Genomic DNA, 20,341 nt, shown 5'->3' on the forward strand with positions numbered 1-20,341 from the left:
TGGCAGCAGCAGTGGGCAGTCAGCAGAAGGGTGATCAGATGAGTTTAACTGGAGTGGGGAGCAGGAGCCCCAGGATCAGGAGTGTTAGCCGAGCCCCACTCTAGGTTGGGTCCTCCCCCTTTGCAGGGCAGCCGAGGGTCAGATTTTTGCACCAGGGAGAATTGGCAGGTTCCTGCCTCCTGACGTACCTCACATCCAGCGGGGAAGTCGATGGGATGCTGGGACCTAAGGAACCAAAGGATAGGGAAGGAGTCAACAGAGTGAAGGACCGCCTCTATCTCTGCTCCACATCCCTCTCTCCCAGCATTCCTCCCATATCTTCCTTCATTGCTTTCCTGCTCCCCCTCACTAGGCTCTAGCCTACCATATATGGACTTTTTCATTTCATGACAGGAATATTTTCCTTCCAGATACACCCTTGTCCACTTTGTAGCCTGATGGCTTATCTTTCATGCTGTTGTTGGTACCTTCAGGTTTGGCTGTCTCATACTGCTGCTCTGTTCATTCTCACATCACGGCAATCTAGTCACTCCCTGGCCATCCCTTAGGCACTCATGTCTCTGGCCATCCTTGGTCACTTACGTGTCACAGCAGCCCACACCGACGGGATGCAGACAGGTGCAATGGAAACAGTCCTTGCGGAGCCAAGACTCACCCAGGGTAAAATATTTCCCTTCATAGTGACAGGGAGCTAGGGAAAAATGAGAAATGTTAGTGTATGTGGGAGTGGTAGAGGTAGACAAAATCCCTTCTTATCTGGGGTGGAAGACAGTAAGAGCATACTCTCCCATATTTAGTTTTCCTTTTCTGCTTTAGAGCTGGAGAGAGTTTAGATATTCTGCCACTCTGACACAGGATCATCACTAAGCCCTTCACCCCAACTCTTTCCGCTCCTGTCCTTTCCTGACACCTCCCCCAGCTTTACCTTGAGCTTGGAAGTAGCACTTGCTGTGAACTCCTGGGTACTGGAAGAGTAGAGACATCACCAAGCAGATGATCCCCTGGCTTCCCAGGGTCCCCTTGGCCCGTCCAGCCCAGAGCATCCTTAGGGTCATTCCTTCAGCACAGCCCTCTTGCACCCTTTGTGGCTTCTGTCTCCTTGGCTTTTCTTTGTTTCTTTCCTTGAGTTTCTTTCTCTCTCCCTTGGGCTCCTTTCTCATACCATCTCAGTGCCCTCTGCTCTCATAGGCTTGGGGATGTTTATAAAGTGAGGACCCTGGCCCCCTGCTGAGCAGAGCTGGAAAAGCTGTAACTCTGTTTCCTGAGGTGAGGGCATGAAAACAAGAGGTCTAACTTTAACAAGCTGTGAGCGCTGATTCATGCCCCAGCACAGCTAGGGGGAGGGAGGTAGCCATGGAAGGGGCACTGAACTGGGCACTTCCCCAGCAAGGAGTTGGGAGGGGTGAGGGCCCCCAGGTGGTCCCTAGATCTCTTCCCTGGCCTGGAGAGGAGGAAGCATTCCACTACACCCCCCACCCCCAACACACACACTCCAGGGGTGTGTATGCTGGGATCCCTGCCTGGACCGGAGGGAGGCATTTCCTGGGGATGGCTAATTCTGTGCCCCAGCCAAACCATGGAGCTGAAGTGGGGTGCGATGGCCAGAGGTTCCAGGAGAGGGAACAGGCACCTGGAGGGCAGGATGTGTTTCGATCAGATCTCAGGGCAGGGTCTCTTTGAAGTAGCCTAGAGATAGGGCTGCTCCTCTGAGATGGGGAGGGTTCTGTTCTGCAGGCATCCCAGAGGTGAACTATCCATTGCGCATTACCCTAAGACATATAGTAGATGCAGAAGCATACCTGGAGATGGTTCTCCCCTCCCTTTCAGAGAGGAGCATCTCCTCTAAATGCCCTAATGGTATGGGTCACTCCAATTTCAGAGGTAGCCTCTCCTTTCTTCCTCTATAGGATGGAATGAGGTTTTAGGAATTTATCCTCCAACATCCTTCTTTTGAGTTTTCAGAAGGTTCTGGAGGACCTCAAGATGGGTGATTAAGAACATAGGCTGTGGAGTCAGATTACCTGGATTCAGATCTGACACCACTTACTAGTTATGCAACCTTGGGCAAGTTACTTCACTTCTCTAAGCCTATTTCCTCATCTATAAAATTGGAGATGATAATACCAACTCATAGTATTGTCATGAAGATTAAATGAGATAATGCATGTACAGTTCTTAGCATTGTCTGGCACATGTTGTTGTTGTTAGCTGACCCTGTGTACAACAGAAACACTGCCTAGTCCCACACCATCCTCAGCAATCATTGCTGTTTGAGCTCATTGTTGCAGCCACTGTGTCAGTCCATCTTGTTGAAGATCTTCCTTTTTTTCGCTGAGCCTCTACGAAGCATGATGTCCTTCAGGGACTGGAGCCCTCAGAAAAGATTAGTTACTATGATTGGTGCTACAGCTGAAAGACTTTGTTTTGTTTGAATGACATTGAGCAGCTCCGTTTGCACAGCTGAGGGGTTCTGTCTGAGGCTGCTATCTCCTGGTATAGACTTCTGCCCTGTCACAGTCATGCTCCATGTCATCCCTACCACCTCCTTCAAAAACAACTACCTCTGAGAGCATTTTAGTTTTGGTTCTTGTGTCCTTGAAATTCTGAATGTCTGATTTGAGAAACAGCAGTGCTGATAAATACTTACTGTTTTCCCCAGGTCAGTACTCTCACCTCTACCCTGGAAAAGTCCCAAAGTTAGGTCCTACAAGATAACTCCATTTCTCCCATCCCTGCTGACTTGGAACTCTTAATTCTCCTTTCTTTCCACTCTAATGCTAGCTATCTCTTTGGTATAAGGCCCTTGCAAACTGGATTTTTTTTTTTTTTCACTTTTCCACACTTAAAGATTCTTGTTCCAACTTTTTCCTTGTTATTTACAGGGTAAGATCACTTCAGCATTTATTCCATTTTTTTATTAGGCTCCAGTCCCATTTCTTCTGAGACTCTGTCACCTAGTAGATCAGATACAGTTACTTCAGGCTTTTTCAGGAGCCCTGGTGGTGCAGTGATTAAGAGCTCAGGCTGCTAACCAAAAGGTTGGCAGTTCGAATCCACCAGCTGCTCCTTAGAAACCCTATGGGGAAGTTCTACTCTGTCCTTTAGGGTGGCTATGAATTGGAATTGATTTGATGGCAATGAGTTTACCCTGCCTCTTACCTCTTCGACGTTCAGAAATAACTTCGGTCTACCTCAAACTCCCTAGCTGTCCTCTTCCGGGAAGATAGCTTGGATGGAGGTTCAGAGTGCACCAAATATTCGCCCTAGTCTAGTCTGAACCCTTTCCATTTCAGAGGAGCAAGAAAAAAGAAAAAACTCAACCTTGTAGTAGGATGCCTGTAGGCTGTGTGTGAGGAGCATGTCCTTGCCTTCTCTTGGCTGTAGTAGGTGGATTAGGCCTGTCTAGCACAAGGACCCAGAAGTCTTTTCGTCAGTAGCTCTGCTCCTGCTTTTCTGAGGGAGGGGGTTCAGCTGACACCCTAGAAGGCTGCTGCAAACCAGAGCCACCCCGAGGATGAGAGTGGGAAGCTACTGAGCATGAAAGTGGTGGTAGTGGTGGAAGGTGAAGGGAGCCAAGTGGAAATGGGGGTGGGGAGAGGTGATGGGGACAGAAGTGAGCCACCTGTAATGAAAATGAGGCAGGTATATTGCAGGGAGCGGGGGAGGCCCTTGCGGGTGTAGGGGACTTTGGGATGAGAGGCTGGGGCTGAGCCAAAATCCCTCTGCCAGAATTTGGGGAGCAGCGAGGAGGTGTTGGTTGAACTGGCTTGCATGCCTGCGGGTGTGTGTGCGTGGAGTGTGTGTGTGGGGGGGGTGTTTTTCTTGGGGGGAGCGGAGGAGGTGTGTGTTTGTGTGTAGGGGGATGTCAGTGGTCAGCGCTGAACCTCTGACTCCTGGAGGAGAGGCCCTGTGGGGCGCGGGTTGTGGGAGGCGCAGCGGTTGGCCCGCAGGACCGGGAGGGAGAGGCTGGCGCGCGCCGCCCCGCGCGGGGACAAGGAAAACATCCGCCGGAGGCCCGGCCGGGCCGCGCTCCAGCAGCGCAGGGCAGGTGCGCCGGGCGAGGAAGTGAGCGCATTCCGGCCCCCCGGCCGGGCGGCCCTCCGGTGAGTCACCACAGACCCCCGCCGCCGTCGTGCGGCCGGATAGGAGGGATCAGCCGCTGCGAGGAGGGAGAGAAGAGCGGCCTTGCGGGGGTCGCGGGCCTGGGGAGTGAGCTGGAGCTGGAGCCTCTGAGGAGGCGGTTGGCGGGAGGCATCCCCGGAAGGGTCGTGAAAGAGCCCCAGACAGATTTGGCGGGGAAGCCTCCGAGAGAGTTTATGGGGGAAAAAATCTCCGCCGGTGCCGGTGTCCTAGTTTCTCCACAGGCACGAAACACAAAATAGACGCTTAATACAGTTTGTGGCTGAATGGAGGAGGCACGTGGGGGAGAGCCCTGGGAGAACGTTGTGGGGCCGGGAGAAGGCCCCAGGTAGCGGGTACTGGAGAGGGAGAGGGGAGTGGGGCTCATGGGGGGAGCGGGGGTCATGAGGCTGGGGAGCGGAAAGGCAGGAGTTCGGGGACAGGTTTGGGATTGAGGAGCGAGCGCTCTGTTGACTGGAATTACAGAGAGAGAACGTCCACTTTGGGCCTTGGAGAACCAAGCGAATGTAGATGGAAGAGAAGAATTCCACATCAGGTGGGAAGGTGGGCCAAACGCCAGAGATCTGCCTAGAGGCCTCTGTGGAGAGCGAAGGGTAGGTTTTAGGGAGCAGCAGGAGTTGGGGTTATTTGGGTACATGTAGCTAGATCATTAAAGGCTTTGAATGCCAGAATGAAGAATTGACTTTGGTCTCAGAGTGGAGCCATTGTTGGTCTTTGAGCAGGAGAATAGTGGGTGTCTTAAAAGTGAGGTTTTAAGTGTCTAGCATTACTGCTTGCCATTCAGCTTTTGTCAAAAATTAAATACCGATTTGCTAATATTTACAGTCATTTAAATTTTGCATGACCAAATTTATCAAGCAATATAAGTGATTTTGCTGAGTTAAAAAATTTTAAAATAAAAATAGGAAAGTTGAAAAATCTGATTCAATATTTGATTTAAAACCCAAAGGAGGCTATCAAGATTAATTCTTAGGTGCAGAGCCTTCTTCTTTGTCTTGATTTTATGCCATTTTACCCTCACTAATCTGACTGGAATCTGTGCTATCAATGTCTCAGTTCTTCTCTATGAGTAGCAGAGCACTTATAGTCTTCCTCTGCTGCATCTTATGGTCTTTAGTCTTAATTTACTTCTGTGTGGTCATTTAACCTGAATCAAATAAAAACATTTCTTGGGATGGGGGGCATTGGGCTACAGTGTACAAAGACTTGGAATTCACAGTTTTACGTGTTAGGTTACTTACCATCTTCTGGGCACATGTATGTAATTATTTTCTGTATTGACCCTGCAGCTGATAAATAGAAAGCTAAAGCTGTTTTATTCACATAGTATTTCCATGGCATGGCAATTTGTTAGCCTGTTTTCTCTTCTAAAATCAACTCTAAATGGCATTTGGTACTTGTCTCAGAAATTGACACTAAGGCTATCATGAACCTTATAATTTAAGTTATCTTGGACAGTTACAAGGATTAAGGATCTTTATAATTTATTTTAAAGACCCTTAAGCCCTGCAATAGCCCTTTCCCCCCAAACAAGAAAATCTGGGTCAGTTAATGAAAAATAGGAAATTATTTCCTATTTTGGGCCCTGTTGCTTTATCCTCTGCTCTTTCAGCCCTTGCCCTACCTTATTCCCAGTGGCCTTTTTCTGCATTCCTTCTTTGCTCTGCTGGGCATCTTTAGAGGAAAACTTCACACCGACTTCCTCTACTATAAATTCTCTCCCTCCCCTCAACTCTACACTTCTCTTTGCCAACATACACCACTACTACTTCATTGAATTTTTTAAAAACCCACAGCCCTTTCTGGATCTTTTCCATCCTTAACACTGTTTTGAAATCCTCTTTTTCCTCCTTTATCTTTGGTAAAACCTCTGAATTTTAAAAAGCTAGACTTTCATTATTTATTATGTGATCCTCTTTTGCCTTCATTTCTCTTTACTACTTTTTTCTTATTCTGAACTGTTTCTGAACTCCATTATCTGCCTTGCTATAATGTCTATATTTTTTCTTAGTTCTGCTTTTTGAAGCAATGTGAAAGAAATCTACTTGTTTTTCAATGTGGCAGTTCTTTGAAGATTTGAAAAGAGTTTGTTTTTTGCTAGCTGTTTGTCTAAGTTTTTCTCTTTACTCCAGTGCTATCCAATAAAACTTTCTGTGACCATGGAAATGTTCTCTACCTGAGCTGTCCAGTCAGTAGCCGCTAGCCACATGCGGCTATGGAGCACTTGAAATGTCGCTAGTGCAACTGAGGAACTGGATTTTTAATTTAACTTAATTGTAATTACATTTAACCAGCCTTCCCTCAACATTAAAAAACAAAAACACTTAAAATTTTTTTTTAATACCCACGTGAGGCAAGTGGCTATTGGATTGGACAGCACAGCTCTAAACTCTGGGAGTTAGTGTTGTTACATGGGGCTCTCTTAGCCACGTCAGAAGTCTTATGGTCACCTCAAACACAGTAAAAACAGGCATAACTGGGCTTTTAAAACTGTTGGGAGGCTAATCTGACATGTCACAACTGAGAAAAAAACAAACCCTACCCCTAAAGTACTGAAGAGTAATGTCAGTTTCTGTTGAATTTTCTTAGAAGGGATACAAGAGGGTCATATCTCACATTCCATATCCCAAACCAAAACTTTAAAACTTTCTCATCCAGTCTCTTTTCTCCTAAAGTCCTTCTCCCATTCTCAAAAACATCTTTCCTCTTCCTCCTCCTTGAGCCTTAATCTTCATTCCCCTCTTTGAGCACCACCATCTGCCCTCTTCCCCTTTAAGAAGAATTCTCACTAGTGTTCTTGCTTCCCCAGTTTCCCTTTCTATTCATTATCTCTGCTTTTTCTGTACCCACCGCTTTTGGAGGTGGTTAGGGGTTACCCAGCCCAAATTTACTGCCATCAAGTCAGTTCCAACTCATAGTGACCCTATCGGACAGAGTAGAACTGCCCCACAGAGTTTCCAAGGCTGCAAATCTTTGCAGAAGCAGACTGCCCCATCTTTCTCCAGCAGAGTAGCTGGTGGGTTTGAACTGCTGACCTTTTGGTTGGCAGTTGAGCACTTTCACCACTGTGCTACCAGGGCTCCTCTGGTTAGGGGTAAAGGTTGTAAATATTTACAAACTTTTTTTTTTCCCTTTCTCACGTGTTCCTAACCTCCTCCTAGCAGTTCTCTCATTTTCTTTTTTATCATTGCTGGAGATTTTTTTATTTAAGCATCCTTTTGCAGAGGAATCTCTAATACTTACTTTTCATGCCAGATTTACACTTGACAAATCCTAAACTGCTTCTTTATGGTTGCCTTATCCATTTGTTTTTTCTTGCTTTTGGTTTTTATTCTTTGCTCATTTAAAGATATTTTCATCTTTAATAGGTTTGTTTTATTTGTAATAGATATATTATTTCTTCACCATTCTTCTGGGGATAGGTAGACTGCACCCCATGAGAAAGCAGCATTCATTTCCTGCTTTTGTCACCCACTGCCACATCTTCCCCTAATTCCCTTTTTAACTCACCAGTGTTACTATCTACCTCCTGTTATTGTCTGTTGTTCTCATCTCCTCTCTACCCGTATCTTTAGTGAATACAGTATTTTAAAAAATCGTTTTTAGAGTCTCAAAATTTTTTCCAGGGAATCTCACTTAAGTCTTTGTACTGTGACCTAAAACTGAGTGTGTGACATTGATTTCTTGGGAGATAGGAGGTGAGAGAACCTGGTTACTCAACCTTGATACTGTTGACATTGTGGGCTGGATAATTCTTTGTCGTGAGGGGGGCTGTCCTGTACATTGTTGGATGTTAGCAGCATCCCTGGCCTCTACCTACTAGATGCCAGTAGCACTGTCTTGGTTGTGATAACCTCAAATCTCTCCAGACGTTGCCAAGTGTCCCCTGGAGGGCAAAATTCCTCCCCCCTCCATTGAGAACTATTGTGCTAAAATATTGGCTTTCTGAAATTGATTAGATGGTTATACATTTTTTTCGCCAGCTGTTGATTTGTTTGATTAGCCTGAGTTCTCAAAAGTGTGGTCTTGACTTACTTGGTGGGGTGTGGCCTCTTAAAATTGTAAGTTCCAGAGCTTATCCTGGAAACAGTTAACGTGCTTGGTTTGCTGAAAGGTTGCTGGTTCAAGTTCACCCAGGGGTGCCTCAGAAGAAAGGCCTGGTGCTGTACTTCAGAAAAATTAGCCATTGAACATCCAATGGAGCACAGTTTACTCTGACACACACGGAGTCTCCATAAGTCAGAATCAACTCCATGGCAACTGGTTGGAGCTCCTAGATCTCTGGAGGTGGAATCTGGAGGTCTGCATCTGAACAAGAAATAAGCCCCTCCCGTGCCCCCCCTCCCCCGCTATAACTGTTATGCCCCAGGCTTGACCCTCCTGTGCTTAACTGCTGCATTATCCACAGTTTTTCCCTGCAAGTCTTCCTGATGCTCCAGCTTTGCTTCCGCTCTTGACCCCATGATGCCAAGACAAATAGGGAGGCCTCAGGTTACCAGGACAACCAGAGTACAGGAAATGGTGAAGGCTCAGCACTCCCACAGGCATCACAGACTGTGCCTTTGCTGGCCTGCTTTCTCCTTAGGGACTCAGTCATACTTCCTACTTCCCATTCCCCAAACTACCCAAAGTGGCATATACCCAGGCTCAAGCCACAGACCCTGATTTAATAGACCTGGTAGTGGAATATGGAATGGGTGGGATGAGGAATGGTGAATGAAGCTTTCAGTCTAACAATGATATTCCACGTCACTTTGGTGAATATTGAATTTTGGATAGTAAGATTTATAGTCCCCTGTGAGTTGACAACACCCTGTGAGGCACTGGAGTCAGAATGGTTCCATTTATTTATATTATTTATACCTGCTTCATTGGGCCTGCATCCTGGATCTTTTTTGGAATCCCAGCTAGATGTCTTCATATCTTGCTTTGGGCCAAAAGGCTTAGCAGCTTACTTCTGATACACTGGAGCAGGTAATGTTTAATAGGAAAGCAAAGTTGTGGTTAGGTGCCATTGAATCAGTTCCAACTCATGTACAGCAGAATAAACAGTAGCTGGTTCTGCGCCATCCTCACAATCATTGCTATGTTTGAGGCCATTGTTGTAGCTACTGCATCAGTCCATCCCATTGAGGGTCTTCCTCTTTTTCGCTGACCCTCTACCAAGCATGATGACCTTCTCCAGGGACTGGTCCCTCCTGATAACATGTCCAAATTACATAAGACAAAGTCAGGAAAATTTAGAGAAAGTCAATTTATACTTTTTAAGATATAGTTCTGTAGCCATTAAAGCCATTACTGTTTTTCTGGGCGCCTCTGCCAAGTCCACCCCCTTGAGTCATTGAATATTAGAGTTGGTAGTATCCTTTTTTTTTTTAGTATCCTTAGAGATTTCTGACACTTTGCTTCTCAGTTCCCTAGAGATTCCTCAAGAATGCTCCAAAGGTGAATGAAGGGTAGACGGGGTTCTGCACCCTTATGCTTCAGTCAGAGTAATTTCACTTTTATTTTTCTTACAAATTAGATTTCCTTGAAGGTTTTTTTTTTTTCCTAAATAAATAAAAGGAGATAACGAGTTCTGCTAAAAAATGAAAAAAAAGTCTTAAAGGCCCTGATAGTCTAAGCTCTTCATTTTATTGACGGGAAAACTGAGATATGGAACAGGGTTTATTGACGGGAAAACTGAGATATGGAACAGGGAAGTGTCTTGCCAAAGCTCACACAGCTTGTAAATTTCAGAGTTGGGACTCAAATCTTTGTTGTTGTCAGTTGCTGTCGAGTCAGTTCTGACTCATAGCAACCTTATAAGACAGAGTAGAACTGCCCCATGGGGTTTCCAAAGAGCAGCTATGGGCTGTCGATGGGCTGTCGACCTTTTGGTTAGCAGTCATAGCTCTTAACCACTATTCCAACAGGGTCCAAATCTATCTCTTCAAATTCCAATCATTTGTTCTTTCCCCTCTACTAGCCTACTTTCTTGTAATTCAATAAAAATTTCTCTCTATTTCACTTGCCACCACTGTAATCCAGAATTTCATTTCTTCAGATCTGCTATTCTGTAGCGCTCATCTGACTGGTCTCCCTTTTATCCCATCTCTCCTTCTTCTGGTCTATACTATAAACACTGTTGCCATGTTATTCTTCTTGAAACATTGTCTTCATCATGTCATTTACCTGTTCAACAACTGGCTTCCTGTTGCCTATAGGAACTTTTCAGACTGACATTCTGCTGATGCTAACCCACTGAAATCCACTGCCATTGAGTTGATTCCGACTCATAGTGACCCTATAGGACAGGGTTTCCAAGGAGCCTCTGGTGGATTCGAACTGCCGACCTTTTGGTTAGCAGCTGTAGCTCTAAAAGTTTTTATATTGGCATTTTTTAGGGTCCTCATTGTTCAGCTGTACTTGAGCACAAATCCATGCATTATGGTGTAATTAATGGGCTATATAATAGATTAACTGAGCCCCATCCTACTCCCAGACTCCAACTTTGGCAGAATTTCTGTGTATACAGTTTTAATCAGGAGTGATGGGAGGATACAAAAGGTAGAAAATCACAGCTCATAAAAAGAAAGTTGCATAACAGTATGTATAATATAATCCTATTTATATTACATACCTGCATTAAAACTTTTGTATTGTGGTAAATATATATGCAGCAAAATATTTGACATTCCAGCTGTCTTCACATATACAGGTCAGTGGCATTATGTTCGTCGGTTGGGCAACCGTCACCTTTATCTGTTCCCAAATGATACTGTCACCCTTAACAGAAGCTTAGTGTCTCCTAAGCAGTGAGTCCTCCTTTCTCCCTCCCTCTCGCCTGCCTCTGGCAACAATTAATAAATTTGGGTTTCTATACACTTGCCTATTCTAGATATTTCATATAAGTGAGCTCATATAATGTTTGCCCTTTTGTGACTGACTCAGTTCACTCAGCATTTTTTCAGGGTTCATCCATGTTGTAGCATGTATCAGGAATTCATTGCTCTTTATGTCTGAGTAATAGTCCATTGTATGTGTGTGTCATATTTGTTTATTCATTCATCTGTTGATGGACATTTAGGTTATTTCCATATTTTGACTATTGTGAATAGTGCTGCAGTGAACATTTGTGTACAAGTATCTGTTGTGTCCCTGGTTTTAATTCTTTCTGAAGAAGGAGTAGAATTGCTGGATCATATGGTAATTCTATGTTTAGCTTTTTGAGGAACCCCCAAACTTTCCCCAGCGACTATACCATTTTACAGTCCCATCAGCAAGGGATGGGGTTTCCAATTTCTCCACGTCCTCGCCAACACCTGTTATTTTGTTTCTTTTTGAAGATAGCCATCTTTGGGGGTGAAGTGATATCTCATGAACATTTGATTTTACTGTGCCACAAAGGCTGTACACAGAGGGAGGCAGTTAATTGCCTGAAAGGGCATTGAAATACTCTTGGGAAATGGGTGTGGATGCTGGGGGTTACAAATATCCATTGTATCACCCCCTTCTTCTTCTTATCCACACCTTAATCCTAGATCTTTCTTTATTCTTGGCCCAAGCCCTTGATGTGGTTGTAACATTTACTGGATATTGAGGGGCAGTGAATTAAGGGGGTGAGGAAGAGGAGAAATATAAGGTGGGGCAGGTAGGGAGGGCAGGTAGTTAGGTTTTACCTTTGCTTTCTTTCCTTCCTATACTTAACACAGAAGGCCTTTTTCGTGCCCAACAGAGTTAAAAGGGGTCATAGTAAACATTTGTAAGTTCAATTACAAATAAAAACCTTATCCATCTGGCTGTTCTAACAATATGCTCTCTGATGGTAGAGCATTCTTCCCCAATTGCATAGTGGAGTGTGGCCCGGGAGAGATTTCTGCCCATCTCACATGGGGGAATGTGTTCTGCTAGTACACATGCCAGATTATTTCTCTGCTCTCTTTGGAAGGTCCAGGCTCCAACCAGGTTTTGTACTAGAAGTGTTCTGTTTTCTCACAGTGGGGATTCTTTTGTAGCATTAACCTGGTAAAAATAGCTTTCTTCAACCATTATCATAGCTTAGGCCTAATTTTTTTTTTTTTAATTTAAGAAACTATTTTTTAGAGAAGTTTTAGGTTTACAGAAAAATTGTGCAGAAAGTACAGAGAGTTCCCATATACTCCATGCCCCCTACACATTATTTCTCTTATTAACATTTTGTATGGGACTACTAGCTGAAAAGTTTGTGGTTTGAATCCACTCAGAGGTACCTTGGAAGAAAGGCCTGGCAGTTTACTTCCAAAAGATCACAGCTATTGAAAACCCTATGGAGAGCAATTCTCCTCTGAAACCGGTGGGGTGGCCATGAGTCAGAATCAACTCAAAGGCAGCTGGTAAAATCTTGTTGTCCTGTGATACACTTGTTACAATTGATGAACCAATATTGATACATTATTAGTAACTGAAGTATGAGAATTCTGGTTTTTCTGCATCCTCCCCAGCACTTGGTAGTGTCAATTAAAAAAAAAAAAAACCAAAACCATTCTAATAGGTGTCTAATGGTGTTTCATTGTGGTTTGAATTTGCACTTCTGTAATGGTTAATAATATTGAGCCTCTTTTCATGTACTTATTTGCCATCGTTACCTCATCTTTGGTGAAGTTTATTCAAATCTTTTGCCCGTTTAAAAATTAGATTGTCTTCTTGAGTTCTTTATGTATTCTGAATACAAAGCCTTTGTGAGTAAATGTATTAAAAATATTTCACCCCAGTCAGTGCCGTGCCTTTTCATTTTCTTTATGGTGTCGTTTGAAGAGCAGTTTTTAATTTTGGTTAAGTCTAATTTCTTAATTTTTTTCTCGTATGGCCTTTTATGTCCTGTAAAAATCTTACCTTATACCAAGGGCACAAAGATTTTTCCCTGTTTTTTCTTCTATATCTAAAAGTTTTATAGCTTTGGCTTTTACATTTAGATCTATTTGTTTATGATCTATTTGATCACCTCTTTAACTTTGCCATTACTGCACAACAGATGCAGCACCAAAGGAAGAATCTAGAATAAAGATGATTATCTCTGAAAAATGAACAGATCATCGAATAGAAATACTAAACTTTAAATGGTTCCCCGTATCATGTGTGTCATCATCATCTAATATTTATTATTCATTAGTCAAATAGATACTGGTCACCTGCTATGTATCAGGCACTGGAGGTATAGTTATGAACGTACTAGGCAGCATCCTTGCTGTCACGGAGTTTACATTTTAATGGGAGAAACTGTTTGATTTTTTTTTTTTCATAAAGAAATTATCTCTTTAATGTATAAAAAGTTCCTACAAAGTAAGAAAAAGATCAACAACTAGACAGAAACCATGTGTAAAGGATATAAAATGACAGATCACATAAAGGATATGTAAACGGTTCCAGAGTCAGGAGGGTACATTGCAGGACTGGGACTAGGGTGGGGTGAGTGAGGCATCCAGGGGCAGAATCTAAGGAGACCCCGAGAACAAGCGCCTCCTTGAATTTTGGACCTGAGGTGGGTAGAGGTGGTATTTTAGTAAGCATCCATTGCCTACAAGGCAAAGTCAAGAAAATGTGTTTGCCCCTGTGATTCCTCATATCCTTAATTGAAGAATGTATTGCAGATTGTTGACAACCTACTTAATACTATTGTATGATAGAGCAGGAACCTGATCCTGTAGTGTGGGGATCCAGGGTCACAGATCTGTAGAGAAAAGGAGATCTTGGACTGCCAACTATAAAGCAGTGAGTGGAGTGGTACAGGATGGAAAATCATAGCAAATGATCTCAGTCTCCTGTCACTATTGGGGTATATTGACCATACTTATTGCTCTCTTCTTTGGTTTAAACAAAACAGCTCTTTGGGGGTCTTTGATCCTATTTCTGATAATATTTTTCCTCCAAATGAGTTTACTAATATTATCTTCAGAGAACTTGTAGATTCATTTCCTGATAGCCAGAGGACCAGGGATCTTCTGTAACTAACCATTATTTATTCTGGATTTGGACTGCCAACCTTTTGATTAGCAGACATAGCTATTAGCCACACGCCACCAAGGTTTCCTCCTTAAAACCAGCCATACTTTATTTGTGTTAATGATACACTACTATTCTTCAAGCCACTCCAAGTATCATTAATAAGTATTATTTACTATTAACATTTATAAGCTAATACCAATATTAAATAACCAGATCATAATTGATATTAATTCAGAGCAGAAAGATCACTATGGCCTGGGTTGACCTTCATAGAAGTAAAGCTTGAACTAAGGCTTTGAAAGATGAGTGAGATTTAGGTAGATAACAATAAAGGGGCAGATTAATTTTGTTTTAGAATGGATTTGAGGAAGCAAGATTAAAGTTCAACAAATACACCATTCGTGGGGTAACTCCCCTGTCATATGCTCATAGCAGACATGAATCCATCATGGTAGCACTCTTTCTTGCTGAGCTTGGGCACAGCCTGATAAGACTAGAATTAGATAATAGGAAAAGAAATGTAGACATTAAATGGAGAGAGATTTTGAAAGAGGTATCAGTGAGATAATGGTGAAAATGTCTAACCCTGGAGGTCAAAATGTGGGGCATTTCCCAAGTTCAGCAGGGAAGCCCTGGTGCAGAGACTATGAAGGGCTTCTGCCTTAGTTTCCTAGGGCTGCCATAACAAAATACCACAAAATGGTTGGCTTTAAAGAACAGAAATCTATTGTCTCACAATTCTGAACACTAGAAGTCCAAACCAGGGTATTTGCTGTGTTGATTCCTTCTGAAGGCTCTGAGAGAGGAAGTATCCCATGCCTCTCCCCTAGCTTCTTGTGGCTTCCTGCAATGTTTAGCGTTCCTTGGCTTGTAGATGGATCTTCACATGGCATCTTCCTCCTGTCCAACCCTCTATGTCTATTCCCCTCCCTTATAAGATACCACCTGGATGAGATTAGGACCTACTCTACTCCATTTTAAAAGACCCTATTTTCAAACAAGGTCATGTTCACAGGTACCAGCAGTTAGAACTTCAGCATATCTTTTTCGGGGGGACACAATTCAATCCATAACAGACTACTATTGTAGCTAGGCTGAAAATACAATCATCCGAGGTTGTGGTAAGAGTCTTTGCCCCGGTCTTCATCACTCTGATTCTGATGCCCAATTGATTCTCCTTGGCTCTTGATCTTTGGTTTAGTTCAGCTGGCTCTCTCTTTCTGAGGAGTAACTTCCATATATAAATACTTGTACTAACCCCTTTGCTTGGCTGGTAAGCCCCAGAACCTGCCTCCTTGTGTACTGCCCTAATAGGCATTCACCACAGAGCATGGCTCAGCTTTCTAGGCCTATATACTGTGTAGATGCTTCCCTTTACCTGTTCTGGAGGTGTTAGAGACTCTGAGCCTTGGAAGTTCTGTTTTTCTTAACCATCTTTTCTTTTTTGCTTGTCTGAAGCATATTTACTAGTTAGATGTTAGGGCTGGTTCTACCCTTTACTGAGGCTTGGCTTTTTATATCTTTTATTCTAGGCTAGTACCTGGGTCTAGTCTTGCTAATGGCCTAAGGCTTTTGATGATCTCTCCTATGGAGTCATATTCTTTGGAGCCTTTCTACCTTGTTGTGATTTCTTCCCTGCCAAAAATTGCTGTGTCTCCCTGTTCCAAAAGTCTGTAACCTTTGTTGTACTGGGTCTGAGGGATACCTCTAGCTCTCAGCTTATTTCAGGACCTATGATTAACATACCCTGAGTTTAAATAATGAATTTGCAAGCCAGGGATGGTTTGCAATTTCTGTATAGGAGAAACTTAAGGACAGAAATCTGATTGAAAGGAGAGAGAGGAAGTTAGATGATTTGTCTTAAGCAGAGTCTGCAAGAGTATATCAGCTGACTGGGAGGAGTGACCATCAGAAAAATAAAAATAAAGATGTGGTTAAAAAAACATACACCCTGTTTATATAAACGAGTTTTATAAATGTAGAATCTAGTACCGTTTCCCCTCTCTGTTTGGCCAATTACAGTATTTACTTAGTTCTTGCATTCCCAAAGAAGGTATGACACCATCAACCTGAGGGTTTTAAACACATGCATTGCTGACATTTTTCTATTTATGTATCATTGCTATTTGGTTTGCTTTATTGGGGCGGGGACAGTGCACTGCCATTGATGCCATCAATTCTTCCTCAACTCCTTCAAGCAGTCTTTTCCTTGGGAGTTGTACTGTAAAATTCTAAACATTACAGTTGTGCAATATCAAAATACCTTATATATGTATCAATGACAGCGTACTCCCACACCCAGTGAAACTTGGGTTATTTTTTCAACGGAAGTTATCAGCATCGAAGTGGTAGGTGAAGCCAAGATTGTTGATGAACTCATTAAGGAAATGAGTATGGAAAGAAGAATGCAGGAAGCTGAGGATAGGAGCCTAGGGGAAAAGCCCACAGTTGACAGGAGGAAGAGGATCTCCAGAGTGAGAGATCGGTTGGGCATTGAGATGGAAGATGACTGGGGACATGAGCTGTCGAAGAAGCCATGGTAAGACTTTTAAGAAAAGCAGGTGATGGCCCTCAGTGTCAAATGTGATTGAAGTATAACTGGAGGAACTTACAGTCATCTGTAAACTAGGTTCTTCCTCATCTAGATCATTTATAAAATTTTACAGTAGACTATTCAATTCTATTCAAGCATTTACTCATTGAGCTGCCTACTAACTGTGGTAGGAGTATAAAAGGTATAGAGTTGTATTTAAAGTAATATGTCTTTATAAACAGATACACAAGTGATTTTTACATTAAAAAATATATCTATTTTTAACTAATATGTTTATTAAATGGAAACTACGGATCTATTTCAGTGACATTAAAAAAATTATTGGCATTCTTTCAGCCCTGTGGTCCATTAAAAAAAGCCCTCATGTAATTTTTTCTTATTTTAAAAATAATACATAATCATTAAAAAGATAGTATATGAAAAAATCTAACCCATACTGCCTCCAAGAGATAGCCACTCTTAACATTTTGGTTTATACCATTCCAGGTTTCTACTATGAATGTGTATTGTGTGTGTGTATTTTTAATGAAAGTGGGCTCATTGTATTTATTTTCCAACCTTCTGTTTTCACTTAATGATATATTGTGAACAATCTTTGATATCATATATTTCTCAAACCATGTTTACTGGGCTTCTTAGATTTTAATGGATCTTGTTACCATTTAATTATCCTATGCCCTATTATTAGAAATTTAGATTGTTCCTAATTTTTCATTATTATAAACAATACTACGATGAGTATCCTTGAGGCAAAATCTATGATTATTTTCCAAAACTCAGTTCTTGAAGTAGAATTGCTGGGTTAATGGTAAAAATATTTAAAGGTTTTTGGGGCATATTGCCAGATTGCTCCCTGAAGTTGTACAGGGTTGTACTACCACCACCAGTGAGAGTACCATTTTCTGCACATTTGCTAGCACTAGGTATTATTAGTTCTAAAAATCTTTATAAGAAAAAAAACTTTCATTGTTGTATCTCTTTTAATAAAACTAAAACCAAACCCATTGCCATTGAGTTGATTCCAACTTGTAGCGACCCTATAGGTCAGAATAGAACTGCCCCATAGGGTTTCCAAGGAGCAGCTGGTGGATTTGAACTGCTGACCTTTTGATTAGCAGTGGAGCTCTTAATCACTGTGCCAGAGAGTCACTTAAAAATATTTGTATACATATATAACAAATACTTTGAAGATAAATTTTATCTTTTAAAACAGCCAATAGTTATTCTAAATTAGGTGAATGAAGTGAGTGATCAAGCTGGGTAACATTGTTTTGACTGACTGTAGATGTGACTGTGAAGTGCTCATATCTCAGTTCTGTCACTTACTTATTGAATAATCTTGAGCAATTGGTTAACATCTCTAGGCCTCAGTGTCTTTACAAAATGGGGGCTATAATAATGCCTACTTTAGACAGGTATTAGGCAGGCTAAATGAGATACTAGATGTAAAATATATGACCCAATGCTTGACATATGGCACAAAATTAATGTTAGCAATAATTGTTAGTGAGACTTATTTTTTCATGTGACTCTCAACCTGATTGAAGGCAGCGGCAGAAATGGAGTTTCAGAAACAGTTTTTTAAAGGCATCATCATAGATATAACCATTTTAACTCTCAAGACACTGTTCTTTGTATCAACAAATACTGTAGGAGCTGAGATGAAATAAGACGTGTCTTCTCTTTTCTAGGAGCCTACTGCCTATAGAAGGGATAAGACGTACCCACATTAGTATGAGGCAGAGAGGGGAAGCCTGCACGGAAGAGATAGAGGTGAAAGACAGTTCTCTGATAGAAGGCAGCATTTGAACCAGTCTCTGGAGAACAGTTAACCAAAAAAAAAAAAAAAAAAACCTGTTGCCATCGAGTTGGACTCAGGGTGACCCTATAGGACAGAGTAGAACTGCCCCATAGAGTTTCCAAGGAGCACCTGGTCGATTCAGACTGCCAGACTTCTGGTTAGCAGCTGTAGCTCTTAACCACTAAGCCACCAGGGTTTCCGAAGGATAGTTAGGACTCAAATATGCAAGCTATGGAATGCGCGTGGGTAGAGCATTACTGGTAGAAAGAATCACCTAAGCATGACAGCAAGTAAAACTTTATCAACCTCCAGGTACTAGTTAAACATGGAAGCAGATAAATATGTGATGGGTACAAATTCCACAGTCACAGACTTGCAAGTGCAGAGATTTTAACTTTTAGAACCAACAGTTTTTTTCCTTTCTTTCTTTTTCAACCAATAGAGAAAAACTTATGCTGTACCTTTCAAGTGTATTTGGTCCAGTCCAGTGATTCATAACCCCCAGTCCAAATCAAAGTCCCATTTATGGGCTTTCTGCCTGTCCCTTGTCCTTCAGAGTTTGTGCACAGTCAGACACTTGTGGAGGAAGCCTGCGCCCTTGTTATTGGTCTCATCTTGTCCATATCCCGTCTCTGCCAGTAGCTTGTTATGCTATCCCATCCCCCAAGTTGGTTCAAAGAGGATGATGCCAGGGGTCGCTTTGATGGATGATATGTTAGATTCTTCTACGGATGGATAGCCCCTTGGCAAGGCATCTACTGTATACCTCACCACCAGCATGCCCTCTTGCTCTTCCAGAGAGGCCTCTTAGGGCTGGCATGCAAGTTCACTCTCCCTTCAAAAGTCCACGGTTCCTGCTGGAACCATGTGAAATTGAAAATCCCCTTCTCAGCATTGCTGAGTCTTCAGGAAACTCACCTTCCAGTGCTCTACCTCCCTTGGAAGCACATGCCACCATCCCCAAGAGGCAGATTACTGAAGCTCTAGACAGAGCAGGCTGCATAGGCCTGCCACCGGAAAACCCAGGAGCCAGGCTGAGTGTGTGTTTAGGGCACCGGCAAAGCAGGGGCACCAAATAAATTTGGAGGAAAAGATTTTGATAAATATTTTTGAATGGGAAAGTAGTTACTATGGAAAAAAAAATCTGAATTTATTGTACTACTTTACACTTATGTTTTAGTTTAGCTTTGATTTTATTTTTATTTGGTTTTAGGGGAGGTTCCATAATCTTTTCAGTGCTTTGGGTTTATAAAGGCCTTAATCTGGCCCTGTAGAGTCTTATCTTTGATTTGACCCATATTTTAAGCGGGTTCCGTCATGTCCTTATCCTTGTTAACAGCCCCCTTCTCATATTATCCTGAGGACAGGAAACCAAGGAACCCATAATGCTTCTTCCTGTCTCTTTTCTCCAAACTCTATTTCTCTCCTGTTTTCTTTTGGGAGAAGGGGGGAAATCAGTTCTGTATCTTCCCTCCTCTGTATAACTGAGTCTGGACTCACACCCAGAATGGTGAACTTTGCATTTAGTAATTTTGGAATCTGGGTCTTTGCTTTCAATAGCAGTCATTTTATTTTTATTTAGCTGACAGAATAACCAGGAAAACAGAAATTGCTCTAGGATTTAACCAGAGGGACTTATATTCAGGGAATTAACTATAGAAGACATGGAAAAGCTGAGAAGCCATTCAAGGGAAAGCGAGGTAATAAAGAGATTAGCAACAGCAGGAATCTTCTATCATTCATTCCTAGGCTGAAGGAACAAGAAAGGGAAGCTATCAGAGCCCAGGGGCTAGGATAATTTAGAAGCTGGAGCTTTGGAGGGTCTATTGTAGGGAAGCCGGAGCCAAAGAGAACATACATCTTCTGTTCAAAATCCTGGCCAA

General features: G+C 42.4%; 1 protein-coding gene across 1 annotated transcript; it reads right to left on the reverse strand.

Moving 5' to 3' along the window:
• Positions 1-44: 44 nt before the first annotated feature.
• Positions 45-1,164, reverse strand: MSMP (microseminoprotein, prostate associated). The gene is made up of 3 exons (XM_049895318.1): positions 926-1,164; positions 583-691; positions 45-225 (listed from the first exon to the last, which is right to left on the reverse strand). The coding sequence occupies exons 1-3, from the start codon at positions 1,158-1,160 to the stop codon at positions 45-47; spliced, it is 525 nt and encodes a 174-aa protein (XP_049751275.1). The 5' UTR covers positions 1,161-1,164.
• Between the last annotated feature and the right edge of the window lie 19,177 nt (positions 1,165-20,341).

This window comes from Elephas maximus, chromosome 9, assembly GCF_024166365.1.
Source record: "Elephas maximus indicus isolate mEleMax1 chromosome 9, mEleMax1 primary haplotype, whole genome shotgun sequence".
NCBI classification, from domain to species: Eukaryota; Metazoa; Chordata; class Mammalia; order Proboscidea; family Elephantidae; genus Elephas; species Elephas maximus.

What these genes read in the sequence shown, in the direction of transcription:
- MSMP (XM_049895318.1), bottom strand. Translation starts at nt 1,160, where the DNA reads ATGAGAAAGGAGCCCAAGGGAGAGAGAAAGAAACTCAAGGAAAGAAAC. An exon ending in GTGCTACTTCCAAGCTCAAG is followed by an intron (nt 692 to 925) that starts GTAAAGCTGGGG and finishes ATTTTTCCCTAG; the next exon opens with CTCCCTGTCACTATGAAGGG. An exon ending in GGTGTGGGCTGCTGTGACAC is followed by an intron (nt 226 to 582) that starts GTAAGTGACCAA and finishes TTGGTTCCTTAG; the next exon opens with GTCCCAGCATCCCATCGACT.